The sequence below is a fragment of the Miniopterus schreibersii genome, assembly GCF_964146895.1.
Source record: "Miniopterus schreibersii genome assembly, chromosome: 19".
NCBI lineage: Eukaryota > Metazoa > Chordata > Mammalia > Chiroptera > Miniopteridae > Miniopterus > Miniopterus schreibersii.
The window spans coordinates 7,744,396-7,759,301 of record NC_138119.1 but is presented as its reverse complement, the minus strand read 5'-3'; the positions used below and the strand labels follow the sequence as shown (position 1 = coordinate 7,759,301).

At 38.6% G+C, this 14,906-nt stretch overlaps 1 protein-coding gene across 1 annotated transcript; it reads left to right on the top strand.

The window, feature by feature from the left end:
- The first annotated feature begins 4,039 nt into the window (after nucleotides 1-4,039).
- SIKE1 (suppressor of IKBKE 1) lies at nucleotides 4,040-14,906 on the top strand. The gene is made up of 5 exons (XM_081120989.1): nucleotides 4,040-4,318; nucleotides 4,546-4,651; nucleotides 5,447-5,589; nucleotides 6,990-7,103; nucleotides 8,857-14,906. The coding sequence occupies exons 1-5, from the start codon at nucleotides 4,160-4,162 to the stop codon at nucleotides 8,956-8,958; spliced, it is 624 nt and encodes a 207-aa protein (XP_080977115.1). The 5' UTR covers nucleotides 4,040-4,159; the 3' UTR covers nucleotides 8,959-14,906.

Genomic DNA, 14,906 nt, shown 5'->3' with positions numbered 1-14,906 from the left:
TTGTGGGTTTGATCCCTGGTCTGGGCGCATGCAGGAGGCAATCGATTGATGTTTCTCTCTCATACTGATGTTATACTTAAGAAATTGCACAAGTAATATTATCAGCTTGTGTTTTGAAAATCAAAATTAAATTTAAAATTCAATTCTAAGAGATTGTTCTTCTGGGATTTAGTGAGAATACCGCAAAGTTTTAAGTGATTTATAAAAAATTTTTTTAAATGCTCCACTCTTCTAACACTACCCCACCCACCTCCCCACCCAAGGCTTTATATTTGATAGAATTGAGAATATTACTAATTTAGAGAAATAAGGCAAAAAACTAGAATGGTAATTCAAAATATAACAGCTAATGAGGAGATGCACGCTTTATATACGTACACAATGCTAGTGGCTGATCGTCAGTCGAGCATGTTCTTTGAGCTTTTTTTCCAGCTCATCGCTGCACTTGGCTGGCTAGCACAGTTGATCTGCAGCTATAAAGCGGGAAAAGGCTCCTAGGGTGGCCCAACCCTTGACCTTTTATTCTTATTATTCCATTAGACTCTTGGTGTGCTGCTACCTTCATATGTGAGCGAGTTCCCAGTGCCCATCACAGGGATCCTCACAACAGAGCTTAATAAGTATAAGTGAACAGGTGAAGAGGCAATGGCTGCTATGCTAATCAACTGATCTAACCACCCAGAGGTTAAAAGTAAAGATGTAGTGAAGGAATGCCTCTGGCATTCAAGAGAATCAGAATGTCTGCTAAAGGAGTTCATGATTGTTACGCCTTCTTCTAAATTCAAGATTTATTTATACTCATTGTATAGGAGGAAAACTGGACATTAGTAGTTGACACTCTGTGTATGCATCTGTTAGTGCTTTATGTCCCTGGGCTAAAATTGTTTTCATTCAGATTTATCTAACAAATTATTCATGTATACCTTTATAAGCAGAGATCATGTTCATTTTTATTTCCCTGGTGCTTAATCAAGTGACTTGCCTATAAGAGATATTCAATAAAGGCTTCCTGCCTAGCCAGCGTGGCTCCACGGCTGAGCATCGACCTAGGATCCAGGAGATTGTGGTTCGATTCCCGGCAGGGCACATGCCGGGGTTGTGGGCTTGATCCCCAGGCAGGGGCATGTAGGAGGTTATTATTATTTAAAGGTTTGGGGTTTTTTTACTTTTTGGTGAATATATTTAGTTTACATTTTGTTTACTTTTATCCTATTTAACAAAGGTGTTCATTACCAAATTTACCAAAGAATACCTATAGCACTTGTAAAGGGTAAAAACAATATCTAATGGTATCTGAAAATGTTTGCAATGTTTAGAAATTATACATTACAATCCTAATGCTTTATTAAAACATAAACAACTCTGTAAGTAGAAAAGCAGAAACTTTGGTATCAGTCCAGTGGAGAAGTCAACTAACAATCACTACTAACCCACCTGGGAGTAACAAAGCTAAAGTTGTAACCCTGCCAGTACTCCCACACATACACATACCACTCACAAATAGAAAAAAGAAAGGAAAAAATAAAGCAAGCCTGCTTATCTAATCCAACTTTTCAATTTATTAAAAATTAAAGCCACTGTCTTTTTGGGAACTGTGGTCATATTGTGTATAAAATTTAAAATCCTAGTTTATCACTGGTTTGCCCCCACTTGCTTTTCCAAGACCCTTGTCTTCCAGCAAAATTCACACTCATATTTATGGATGTCCTAAAATATGCATCACAGTCCCACTAAAAGTAGATCTCTATTGGGTGCCTTCTACAGGATGATTCTGTTTCTGTCAAGCACCACTGCCACCTCAGGTGTCACTCTATCCACCAAGTACCATCTCCCTAGGTTTACTTCCACCTTCTTCAGCTAGGCATTACTGATGCCCAAAGCCTCACTCTCTTCCACCTCTAGTACTACAGCTGACCCCTAACAAGCTGAACCATGCTATGTAAAACTGTAAAATCATGGAGATGTGCCACCACAAAAGTATAATTTCTCATTTTAGTCAGACTCCTAACACCTCTCATTTACCTTTAAGCATCAGTACCTCCCTCTCTATGGTAGATTGCAAAAATGGACACACATTCTTTCCCCTCCATAAAAAAGTGGAACCTATTTGTCCAGCCCTTGAATGTGGGCTGGCCAGGTGATTGCTTTGGCCAATGAGACTGTAGCAAACATGAATGAGGTTTTATGCAACAAGTAGGAGTAATTGTTTGTCAGTCATTGTGGAATTACTATGACCAGTCGGGTTCTCAGTCTTAATGGGGTGGGGCATAGAAAAATAATTACCTGCCATCACAAGGGCAACAAGGGGTGATGGTATCCTTGAGGAAGAGCTATTAGAGAAGCAGACAACTTGAAGTAGGGAGAAGACCCGTTGGAGGACTTGCTGTTTCTGGGTGAAAAAGAATGATGGCCCCCGCAGTGAAAATGCAAGAAAGGAAATCTTTCCTAAAGATACAAAAGAGATAGGTTGCTTTGGTAACTGATTAAGTGTAAAGACTTAACAGGAAAATAAAGGCCCACTTTCAGGATTCCATTTTGGGCAAACGGGTGTATGAATGTGCTCTTTACTTACACAGGAGGAAGAGCAGGTCTAGAAGCAGACAATGCTGTTTTCCCACTAAACTGTTCCTGAAGTAAAGAAGGCTCTCCAAAAATATTCACTGAATAAATGAAAAAGAACAAAGTTTGACATATAAGCTTGACAAGGTAAATTCATAAACCATTATAACGAACCACATAAGTCAATGCTGTTCTGATTAAATTTATCCTCAAGTTATTAACTGAATTAAAATAGAAAAAATAGGCAAGCAGACAATAACTCCATCTCACACCCATTAAAAAAACACACACAAAAAACACAGAACATAGCAAGTGTAGAGAAGAACAAAATAATCAAGGATGTGGAGAAACTGGACCCCTTATTCAGTTGGTGAAGATGTAAAATGGTGCATCCACTGTTGAGAACATTATGGTCATTCCTCAATACTTTTAAAACAGAATTACCGTATAACTCAGCAATTCTACTTCTGAGTATACACCCAAAAGAATCAAAAGCAGGGACTCAACAGATTTTTGCAGACTTGTGTTTCACAGCAGCTCTATTCACAATAGCCAGAAGGCGAAAGCAATCCAAGTGTCCACAGATGGACAAAGAGATCAACAAAATGTGGTATTTGTACATATATGTGATGAAATATTTTCAGCCTTAAAAAGAAAGGAAACTGTGATGTGCCTGGGTGAACCCAGAGACCATTATGCTAAGTGAAATAAGCCAGTCACAAAAAGACAAATACAATTTGCATGACTCCACTTGTATGAGGCTCCTGAAGGAGTCACACTCAGAGAGTAGAAGAGTGGCTGCCAGGGCTGGGAGGAGGGCAGACGAGGGGCCTAATGTTTCACCGGCGCACAGCGTCAGTTTTGCAAGCTGAGTTCTGGAGCTGGGTGGTGGTGACGGTTGCACGATACTGTGAATGTAAGTCATACTACTGAATTGTACGTTTAAAATTGGTGAAGGTGGTGTATTTTACAATAATTTTTAAAAATCTAAATTTTAAAAAAAAAAGGAATGAACCACCACCCACACCAATCAAAACGAGTAGGGGGAGGGCTCTCCCTCCCAGGAGGCGCCCAGGGCTTTCCTCCCCGGCCTTTCTTCCCTCTCGGGCGTGTATGTCCTAAACCCTGCGGCTCCCCGGAGACTCGCGGCCAGGGGAGCAGCGGGCAGCGGCAGCTGGTCCGCGGCCAACGCCCGGAGCCTGTCGCCAAGGCCCCGTCCTCTCGGACTTCCCGGCGAGCCAGAGCCTCCCCGCCCGGGCTCTCGCCTGTTGCCTCCATCCCGACCCCTTCCTAGTTTCAGTCCCCAGCGCTAATAACCCTCTCTCCAAAAAAAAAAAAAGGGAAGGAACGCCACCCACCCAGCAAAACCTGACTCGCCCACGGGGCTGTGGGAACAGGAAGCCAAGGGCGTGGCAAGGGCGGGCCGCGGCTGCGGGGCGGGCTCAGGGACGCCGGCGACGGCCGGGGGGCCGCGGCAGCCACCGCGCAGGCGCGCACGCGGCGGCCCGGCGCCTTTAAAGCATACCGGAAGTGACGGCCGGCGCCGAGACGGGCTCCGGGACGGTCGGAGCGCCTCGCTTGGGGTGGTCCTGCGGCCGCTATGAGCTGCACCATCGAGAAGATCCTGACTGACGCTAAGACGCTGCTGGAGAGGCTGCGCGAGCACGATGCGGCCGCCGAGTCGCTGGTGGATCAGTCGGCGGCGCTGCACCGGCGGGTGGCCGCTATGCGGGAGGCGGGGACGGCGCTTCCCGACCAGGTCAGGCAGAGGGTAGGGGGCCGTGCCCTCAGGTCCCGGGCACTCGACCGGGGGAGGGCGAGGTCCGGTGGGACCTCGGCCCGGAATTATTCCTGGCCGCAGGGGCGGCGGGGAGAGCTTTCTGGGCATCGGGGCTGAGAACGCTGCCCGAGCCCCGGCTCCTGCCTCTCGGCTGCACCTGCGGCTGTCCTGTTTCCGGCGCGCTTAGTCTCTCTCTGTTTGTCCAGTATCAAGAGGATGCATCCGATATAAAGGACATGTCCAAATACAAACCTCACATTCTGCTGTCCCAAGAGAATACACAGATTAGAGACTTGCAGCAGGAAAACAGAGGTCAGTCAGGCCTTTTTGTGTAGTTATGATTTTCTCATACTAAATATTGCAAAAGTTCTTGCAAAACTGCGCAACTGTTCACTAAAGTGCACATGCTATATGTATTTCCAGGTCAGTACTTTTAGTAACAGAGTTACCCTGTGCTGGCCCAGTAAAATGAAGTTTGTTACATTACCCTTTTCAAGGTTGTCTGATTGATTTTGTATTTATAGGCAGCTTATCAAAGAGGTGTTTAGTAGAGTTGAATTGGAGTTAATATTCTCAAGGCATTAAAATGTAAAGTTTAAATATTCAAATATACTAAAGTTAAGACTGAAGAGTTTTTTTATGTTCTTGTGCAAAGTGGAAGAGCTGAATTGTATACTCAAGATACAATTTCTTAGGTTTGATAAGTACATTATTAATGATAGTATGAAGTTATTTGTATGTCAGTTTCAAGAGGGCTTCCACATATATCAGCCCATTGTATTCTTATATTTTCATATTGAGATATATAAGCCAGGTAAGAAATAGGCTCAGAGAGGTTAAATGATTTGCTTAAGAGTATTACTAGTAACTCACAGAACTGAACTGAAACCCATGCCTTCTGATTCCAAATCCCATGTTTCTACCAAACTGTGCTGCCTCTGCTTAGAAAGTTATGTTTCACATTGACCTTAACTGTTACATTTTGTGGACTTTACAAATTTGGAATCACAATATCTCATGGAGTGTCATAAAATTCCAAGTGTTAAGAGTCTGGCTTTGAAAGCTATCTCTCAGACATCACTGCCAAGTTATTTTATTTTTTGATAGAGCTGTGGGTTTCCTTGGAAGAACACCAGGATGCTTTGGAACTCATCATGAGCAAATACCGGAAGCAGATGTTACAATTAATGGTTGCTAAAAAAGCAGTGGATGCTGAACCAGTCCTGAAAGCTCACCAGACTCACTCTGCAGTAAGAAACTTCGATGAATAAATTCTAAATGAACTGAGTTGAAACGTTGAAATTGTTTTAGTTTGTGTGCCTTCTTTGAAGAATAGTAAGCTTGTTTTCCTTTCATGTTTATCACATTCACTGTTGGTTTTGCTCTAGCTTTGTAAAGATTTTAATAGAAAGAAGGGAGTAAGGGGCTGCTCAGGTCCTTTCATTTGAGTAGGACTAAGGTTCCTTCCTCCCTAAGGACTCTTTCCAAGATGTTAATGAAAGCTTAATTCTTCCACCAAACATAATACCACTTGCTCAGTAAATACTTGATTGGTTATTATCGTACATTTCACTAAATTGTGAGCTCCTTGGTTGTAAGGAGCATAAATTCCTATTTTATCCCTAACATAGTACCTGCAGAGAGCAGGCAGCTGGGAAACTTATTAAATTGAACAAGTGTCATGCTTGTTAGGAGAGAGAAGTATGGTTTAAAAAATACATATACATGGCATAGTTTCTACACTTTGGTTAATTATGATTTAACTTGAGAAACCTAGTAATTGCTCTTATGTCTGTAGAGTGCTTTATAGTTGTCATTGTACGTTCACATGGACTATATCATTTAATCCTGGATTAATAGATTGGTGCCTCACTATTTGCTACAGTGCAATTTATAAAGTTTCATCCTAGATTCATGGAAAGCACTAAGACTTAACACAAGTCTTAGGGAACAGGGATGTTTTAAATATGTGAATGGCTTTCATATGGAAGAGAAAAATGAACTTTATTTTCTTTACTCTGGAAGAGAAAATTTGAACCTTGAAGGAAACAGATTTTAACTCATATGAAAGACTTGTTAAAAGATAAGTCCAGTCCTGGACAGTGTGGCTCAGTTGGTTGAGTGATGTCCGGTGCACTCAAAGGTTGCTGGTTCAATTCTGGATCAAGGCACATGCCCAGGTTGCAGGCTCGATCCTTGGTGGAGGTTGTACAGGAGACAGCCGATTGACGTTTTGCTCTCATATTGATGTTTCTCTCTCTCTCTCTCCATCTCCCTTCCTCTCTCTCTAAATACCAATAAAAATATATTTTTTTGAAAAGATAACTCCAAAAATGGAATAAGGTACCTTGGAATGTGGTGAGCTTCTTACCAGGAAAAGTATTCAAATTTCAGTTAAGAAGACACTTAGAGATGTTGTCTAACAGTGGTGGTTAGACTAGAATCAATCTTTTGAAAACCAATTATTTGTGAATACCACAAGATTATTATGGCTTTACCCCTGAGAATTCAGATTATAGTGAAACGCCTGTGTGACTGCTGTAGCATAGATTAAATGAACTTTTAAACATCATAATGCACATGTTCTCATGTACTTCATATATGTAGAAAAGATGACTTTTTCACCTTTTTTGTGTAAATATCTTCACAGGAAATTGAGAGTCAGATTGACAGAATCTGTGAAATGGGAGAAGTGATGAGGAAAGCAGTTCAGGTGGATGATGACCAGTTTTGTAAGATTCAGGAAAAACTAGCCCAATTAGAGGTAAGACTGTTGCTATTTTAGGTTCACAGTATTTCAGGAAGTTTTCATAGAGTCTGGAAAGTGTGCCATCACTATCCTATCACTGCAATGTTTTGATGTTTTCTGTGTGCTGGTGATTTAAAATTAAAACTCCTCCATACCCTTTTCAAAAAAGGAAACGTAATCAGCAGCATACAATGAAAATGCCAACTATGCTAGAAATTGAGATGTTATCATATCCAAAGGGCAGAGTGTGGAAGGGACAGATTACACGTGAATTAAAGTCCCTCATCTGCCACAAAAGGAAGTCGAATAGATAATGTCTAGAGTTGATGATAAGAATGTAGCAGTTCAGGCATATTACTTAAAATTATACAAGTTAATACTAAAGAAATCGATAAAAGTATTAAAAGTGGTTGCCTTTGGGGAACAAAGCCAAGGGACTACTGTTTATTTTATAAGCCCTGTAGTCTTGATTTTTTTAAAAGCTATTTTCATCTAATATTTTTTATTAAAATGGAAATAATTTACAAAGAAGGGCCTAGGGTGTTAGTGCGCCCATAAAATTGTTAAGGAAAAACATAATAGATAGTTTGAATGCTGCTTATTACCAAATGCTATCATGGGCCCTTTGAGAAATACCACATAAAAAAAGCTAAGGTCCCTGCTCAGCCTAGTAAAAGGAATGACTAGTACAGCAGGTCCTCAGATAACTTCAACGTCGTTTCATCACAACACTGATGAGATGCCATAGGAACTTAACTCTTGTTTATATCATTTAGCCTATAGTAAAAATGGTTTCTTTATACATCATTTTGCTTAAAGTTCCAGTACCTATCGGTGATATTAAATGAGGACTTACTCTACTTATAAGATATGAAATGGTATGTAAGTGTTAGGAGAGAGATACAAAGTACTGGGGGAAGCACTTTATATGGTAGAAAATTTAATGACCATAGGCTCTGACTCTTTCCTGTAAACACTATGGTTTACCAGAATTTCCTGCAGAGAGAGTAAGGATGAGGCGTGCTAACTGCCCTATGTGGAAATCAAAGGGAGTGACAAGGTCCCAATTAGGAACTGGGAGGTAGTTCAAGTGATAGAACAACCTTGCCTACATTCTTCTCAGTTATGGAAACAGCCCTAAGGAAACATGAGACAAATTTTACTTGATACTTTAAGTGGAAAAAACATGGGCATTGGATGGCGACCTCAGCAATACCACATCCAAGTTGTCTGAGTTTGGACAAGTTTTTGGACTTTGTGAGCCACAGTGTCCTCATTTTAAAAAGAATATGGGTGTAGGCGATGATACCTACCCTACAGATGGTTGTGAGATCATATATTTAAGACATCCACGTGGTACTGGTTACGTGGCCAATAAATCGTTTCTTCTCTCCCTTTCCTTCCTTTCTCCAAAACTGTAGGACATCTAGGAGGGAAGATTGAGCTGAGTGAAAATATTATTAGACATTTGAAAGATAGAATAGTAGCAAAAATCATGGGAACCATGAAGAGTATCATAAGTGTGAATTCCTCCAATGGAGAGGAGTCTTTTTTTTGTAGTCCTAACATGTAGCATATAAAAATTGCTCAGTAAATGTTTGTTCGATGAATAAATAAGTAAATAAGTAGTATTTTAGGAAATTCTATTTCTTTTGTTTCTTAAAACTTTAAAAATTAATATGTTTTCTGTTTCTGACGCAAAACAATGTGTTCTGATGCAGTTACAGTCAAAATACCTGAAATAAACATATACTTTTTTCCCCCCCAGCTTGAAAATAAGGAACTTCGAGAATTATTGTCCATCAGCAGTGAGTCGCTTCAGGTCAGAAAGGAAAACTCAATGGACACTGCTTCCCAAGCCATCAAATAACTTCAGCTTCTGAATGACAGCTGGAGATTCTTTATCAAGGAAGGAAGTTACTATCTTTCTATTTGAGTATTGTCCTTTCACTGTCTTGCCTCAGACTTGATTTAATATTGATTAAAGGAATCAGATGGCAGTTTAGAATTGGCAGCAAAATGGGCTGTCCACAAAATAGTTTTGGGGTGTGTTGAATTTCACCATTCCTTTCTCTAAGAGACTACTTTTAATTTTCATTTCTGGGACCTCGATTTATATAAACTGTGTATTCGGTTCATTTTTGTTTTTTCACATCTCTGAAACTTTGAGCACTGTATCATAAGCCAGTGATTTTATTTTATATAAGATTGTAAATTGCAATTATGAAAAAATTTAAAAAGAGATTAGCTTTTTAAATCTATTTAGCATAAACCTGGATTATTTTCCATTTGAGAACCATACAATTCTGCAGAACTACATCGGCAAATTCTCTTATTTGTAATGTCATTCACCTTCTATGAAGTTTTAAGTCTGTCTGGTGCTAAGAGTTGGCAATTCATGGCCGTGTCTCTTTACTCTTAATTTGAGAGAACGTATTGCTAGTCTCCAGGAAACATACTTGAAAATAAGTCAACTGTTTTTTTCCATTGGTAGTATAGTCATTGTATATTCAAAGAATGCTGAAAAATTTGTCCTGTGTATGTGGACACACACGTACACTTAGCTCAAATGCTAAACATAGCTTTTAGTTACTCCGTTAGATATTGGTAATCAATTTTTAAATTTTTTCTGCTAGGAAATCTTCAACTTGGGTAGTTTACCTAGTGTGAAGAACATATAATAGGTTTATTCACATCATAGTTCTTAGGTACTACACTCTACTATTTCATTTATATATAACTTCTATTTTATAGTTAAGAACCATCATTTACTTTGATATCTTTCATTACTAGTACCTGTAGTTGGCTTTCTTTTTAGATCCATTTTTCACAAGGAAGCAAAGTTTTATTACCTAATAAGAGTTATTACATTCATAGTGCTATATAGACAAGCAGTTTTGAGATTCAAATGCTGAGTGGTCAACTAGGATCATTCATCAACTCATTCCCCCATCTCAGTTTACTCACATAACTTCATGTTATACTATTAATTTAGGTTTACCCCCAAATAACTGAACTAATAAATGCTAAACCTGTCAGTATTTTCTGGTAATATTAAGCATCATAATGCATGGGAAAGGCACAGTATTAAAGAATGTTTTGTTAGTGGTTAGTGTGATGTAAAATTTCTTTTGTACTGCCATAAAAAATTAATTCCCATTAAAACAACAAAATCTCTCCAAGATGTCCTAAAAGCATCTAATCCCAGTAATACTAATTGACTTGGCCTACAGTGGTAGGTTTTAATGCATAGGTATATGTTCTTTTAGAATTCATCAAGTTTCTATTTAGAGTCCTGCATAGGACTTGAAAAATATTCTACCCCAAGTGTGGCATTTTTATTTCACTTCCCAAGAGTAAGGAATCTTTTAGCCCAGCCATTTGCCTTGAAGTATATGTCCTAAGTGCCACCATATGTCCTGCAATTCCAATTGAGGAGGTTAGTACCCTATACTATTTGTCAGCTGCCATGGCCAGTTTTCAGTGAACGTGGTAATCAGATAGCCCATTAAAGTATAACATGGTGTCTGTCCCTTTATCTGTCTTATGTTCTTTTACATTTTCTTTAGTTCTTTACATCTCAGATATCAGGATAAATCTATATGTTAACTTTTCCCCCTGACAAATCAAAAGCTCTCATCACTCTACATGATATAATTTCTGGCTGGTGTTAATGCTTTGAAGATAATGTGTACTTAAAAAAGTGAAAATGTTTTTTCACTTTGAGTGATTAATGTTTTTTTTTTGCAGTGGATGGAGGGACTTAACTGGTTTGTGAACTCTTAGTACAAACTTTTCTAATAAAAACCTAATTTAGATAATGTCAGCTAATTTTAGTCAGTAATGAGTCTAATTATTAGGAAATGCAAAGGTTTATTTTTCACATGGATACCGACCTGTTAAGTAGACAGGGTTTTCATAAATGTTTTATAATTAGTGCAATGTAGTCAGCAGTATAACTCTACAAATAGTTGTTTCTGAAATGGTTTTAAAGATTTCCTCATGATTAAAAGTCATGATTACAAATCACATTATAAAACTGAAACTAAATTTGGATGTATCTTGAAAAATGCTTAAATATTACTGATATCTAGCTTTATTACTTTGACTTATTTCCTTAGGCATAATTTGACTCAGACATTGAAGGTCTAGTTCAATATTCCTCAAAGTGTAGCTCACTGACCTACTGAAATTGAAATTTTGAAATGGGATCTAGGAATTTGTACTTGAATAATCATCCCAGATAACTTCTAAGGACACTTAGGATGCTTTACCTTTTGTTATGCTCCAAGAATGCTAAATAGGAGGCAGAACCTTCAGAGCTTCAATGGAGTACAATTCACTCTACATTTCATGTAGCCTCCTGGAAACACTGTGGAATTGATGGAAGTGAATTTCTGCATGTTACTAATCCTAGGATTTATTTTTATTTCATATTTTAACATCTCTGAAATTGGGATATGTCTTATGTAGAGGTGGTGGTGTGGTTGATTCAAAGCATAAGCAAAGTTGGTTTGCATTCTTGGTAGAGGACACTATTCAATCAAGTATGGTCCCAAAGTATCAAGGGGGAAATAGTATTTTTACTATGAAGAATCCTGGCAGACACCACTGTACCTGTTACCAGGGAGATGAGGAGACCTCAGTTCTTGTCTTGAGGGAAAGATTTCAATCGAGACAAAGTGTAGAAAAGCAAGAATTTATTGACTGCAGCAAAAACACTCAGGACAGTGAAACAAGGAAGGGCATAGAAGAAGCTGCAGGAGATCTAGGCTGGGCTGCCTTGGCCCACTGGGAAGTCAAAGAAAAGGGGGAGAAGGGTCCTTGGAGACAGGTTTGGGGGGTTAGCCCAGGAAGAGCTGCCCTGCCCATTGCTCCCCTGGTTGCAAGTCTCATGGGGTCCCTTAGAGGTTAGGGGACAGATGCCTGAGGGGGAAGGGGAATGGCACAGGCATGCTCCCTGGAGAGATCCCATTGGGACTTTCATTTTTAGGGGTTTTAAAGATTAAGGGTGGATCAATAGAATATTTATCAGCTTTATGCTGATGTACCAAAATGAGATTTATTCTCTTAATTTGTCTGTCCTTGGGTGTAGTTGGCAAATGGCACTAATTGGATTTCTGTTACCTGTCTCCTGAGTAGGGTGATTTAAGCTATTTAACCTCAGGTTGGGGAGTAGAAGTGCAAACCATTTACTCAAGTGTTCTTGGTTTAGGGAAGCTAGGATTTATTAGGTGGCCACAAACTGCTATTTAACTGTCTCAGTTTCCCTATTCTGCTTGTCTTGGAATTTTTCTAGCTTCTTACTATGCTATAACATACCCAATTGATTAAGGTAATATGACAAAAAAATGGTTTCTATGCAATGTAACCTCAGGGTAACCTGATCATAAATTCCTAATTGGGCACTGCATGGTGGGTAGTCACTCCCCAGACTTATCTTTGCCTTAAGCAAGCTTTGTCCATTGTTTCTGTGCATCTAAGTTAACACACTGTTGAAATGGCCCCTTTCAGATCCTTCAAACCATAACCACCTTAATCGAGCACCTTTTTTTTTTTTTTAATGTTAATCCTCTATGGGTTTGGACGTAAACATCATTAATAGTACATTTCTCAATATCATATACCCCCTGAGGATGCAATGAGAAGGGTGTATCACCTCTGTAACATTCTTCCAAATAACACATAAACTTGACCTAATCAAGGGAAACGTCAGACAAAAACAAATTGAGGGACAATTACAAAACAACTCTCCAAGCCCTAGCTAATTTGTCTCAGTGGTTAGAGCCCAAGGGCTGAAGAGTCCGGGTTCGATTCCCGCCAAGGGCATGACCTCGGTTGCAGGCTCTATCCCCTGCCCTGGTCAAGGCACATGTGGGAGGCAACCAATCGATGTGTCTCTCTCACATCGACGTTTTTCTCTCTCCCCCCTTCCACTCTCTGAAAAGCAAAGGAAAAAATATCCTCTGGTGAGGGTTAAAAAAAAAAACCAACTCACCAGTGTTGTTCCAAAGCATACAGGTCACGAAAGACAAGACTGAGGAACTGTCAGAATGGAGGAGACTAAAGAGACCAAGTGCAGGGTAGGATCCTGGATTTGACTCTGGAAGAGAAATGAATATTAGAAAGCTAATAAAACCTAAATTAATTTTGTAGTTTAGTTAATACTGTGTGAAGATGAATTTTCTAGTTTTGAAAATTGTTATGTCTTGAGGTAAGATTAGCATAAAGGGAAACTGGGTGAAGGCCTTATGGGAACTTTCTGTACTATTTTTACAATTCCTTTGAAAGTCTAACATCTCAAATATTCATTTCCGATTAATGAGGCTGAGCATAAGTTTTTCAAATATAGACATTTAAAAAATATATAGACATTTAAGTCATTCCCCCTTTTTTCTTCTTGATATGTAATTATTTAACATATTCATGCTACTAATACCTTGTCAGTTTTATATGTTGCAAATATATATTCTTCTAGTCTGTTGACTTTTTTATTTGGGGGGCTGCCTCTTGATGAGTGAAATTTTTAAAATATGGTCAAATTTATTAATAAAAAGAAAAATTCAGAAGACTTAGACTTTGTGAAGAAGTTTTAGGAATACCTTAACCAACTTACTTTGCTTTTTTTTTCTTTTTCACTATATATACGAGAGTGACACATAAAAACAATTCTAGGTCTAGATAAGTTTAAAAGAGCTCTTAATATAACAATTCTAAGTAATAAAAATGTCAGTAAAAATGGCAACATATTTTCTTTTTACAGTGCATAAATAATGTATCATACAATCAATAGTCTTAGCTTTAACTAAGTGCCATTCATTCATTCATTTAATAAATATTTATTAAGTACTTACTATTATTTTACCAGTCACTGACCTAGGTGTACAGGATATAATGATGAACCAAACAGAACTGAAGCAGAAGAAGGGCAATAATTAAATTCATAAATGTGTTAATTCTGGATGGTGATACATGTTATGAAGACAATAAAACAAGTAATATTTTTAAAAAGTGATGTTAACAGTAGGTACTTTAGAAAAGATCTTTGTGAGGCAGTAACAGTTGAGCTGAAACCCAAATGCTGAGAAAGTGCCAAATATGTAATGATTTGGGGAAAGATCATTCCAGGCAGGGGCAACAGTAAACGCAAGGTTTCTGAAGTAGGAACAAACTTGCAATGTTCAAGGAAGCAAAGTGGCAGTGGAGTTGAATCACAGGGAACCAGGGGTTAGAGACTTAATGAGGACTGGGTCATTTAGGGTCTTGTAAGCCATGGCAAGAGAGTTTGGATTTTATTCCAAATGCAGTTGGTTTTCATCAAGATCTAATTTAATAAAAATTAAAAATAATCTTTTGCTTTGCCCTTCCCTTCGGCTGATTCCCAGAGCTGAAGTGTTTTGGTGGTTACTTTTAGTGCAGCAGTTTAGCATGTCCACCTGATTCTTCCATTAAGTGCAATGTTGACATTTTATAGGGAAGCATTATATAAAACTTTTGCATTGTTCTCATTTAAGTTCGAATATTTTATTACATAATTGTTATTCTTATATTTATTTTTGAGGCTTGTTGATGAATAAAAAGTTTTGAATTGTGAAGTTCTAGGAGTAAATTTTAATTATTTACATTCGGTTGGAAATAATTATTCTTTGAAAGTTTTTGCTTTAAATTGCTTCCGGTCCTGAAATCTTGAATGTGGTTCCCTTTACCATCCACTATTACCATAATTTTATAAAAGAAATTCCCTTTAACTTCCCTAAATAGGAAAGACATTATGTTAGGAAAACAACAGTCCTTAAAATCCTGAATAAATTTAGCCTT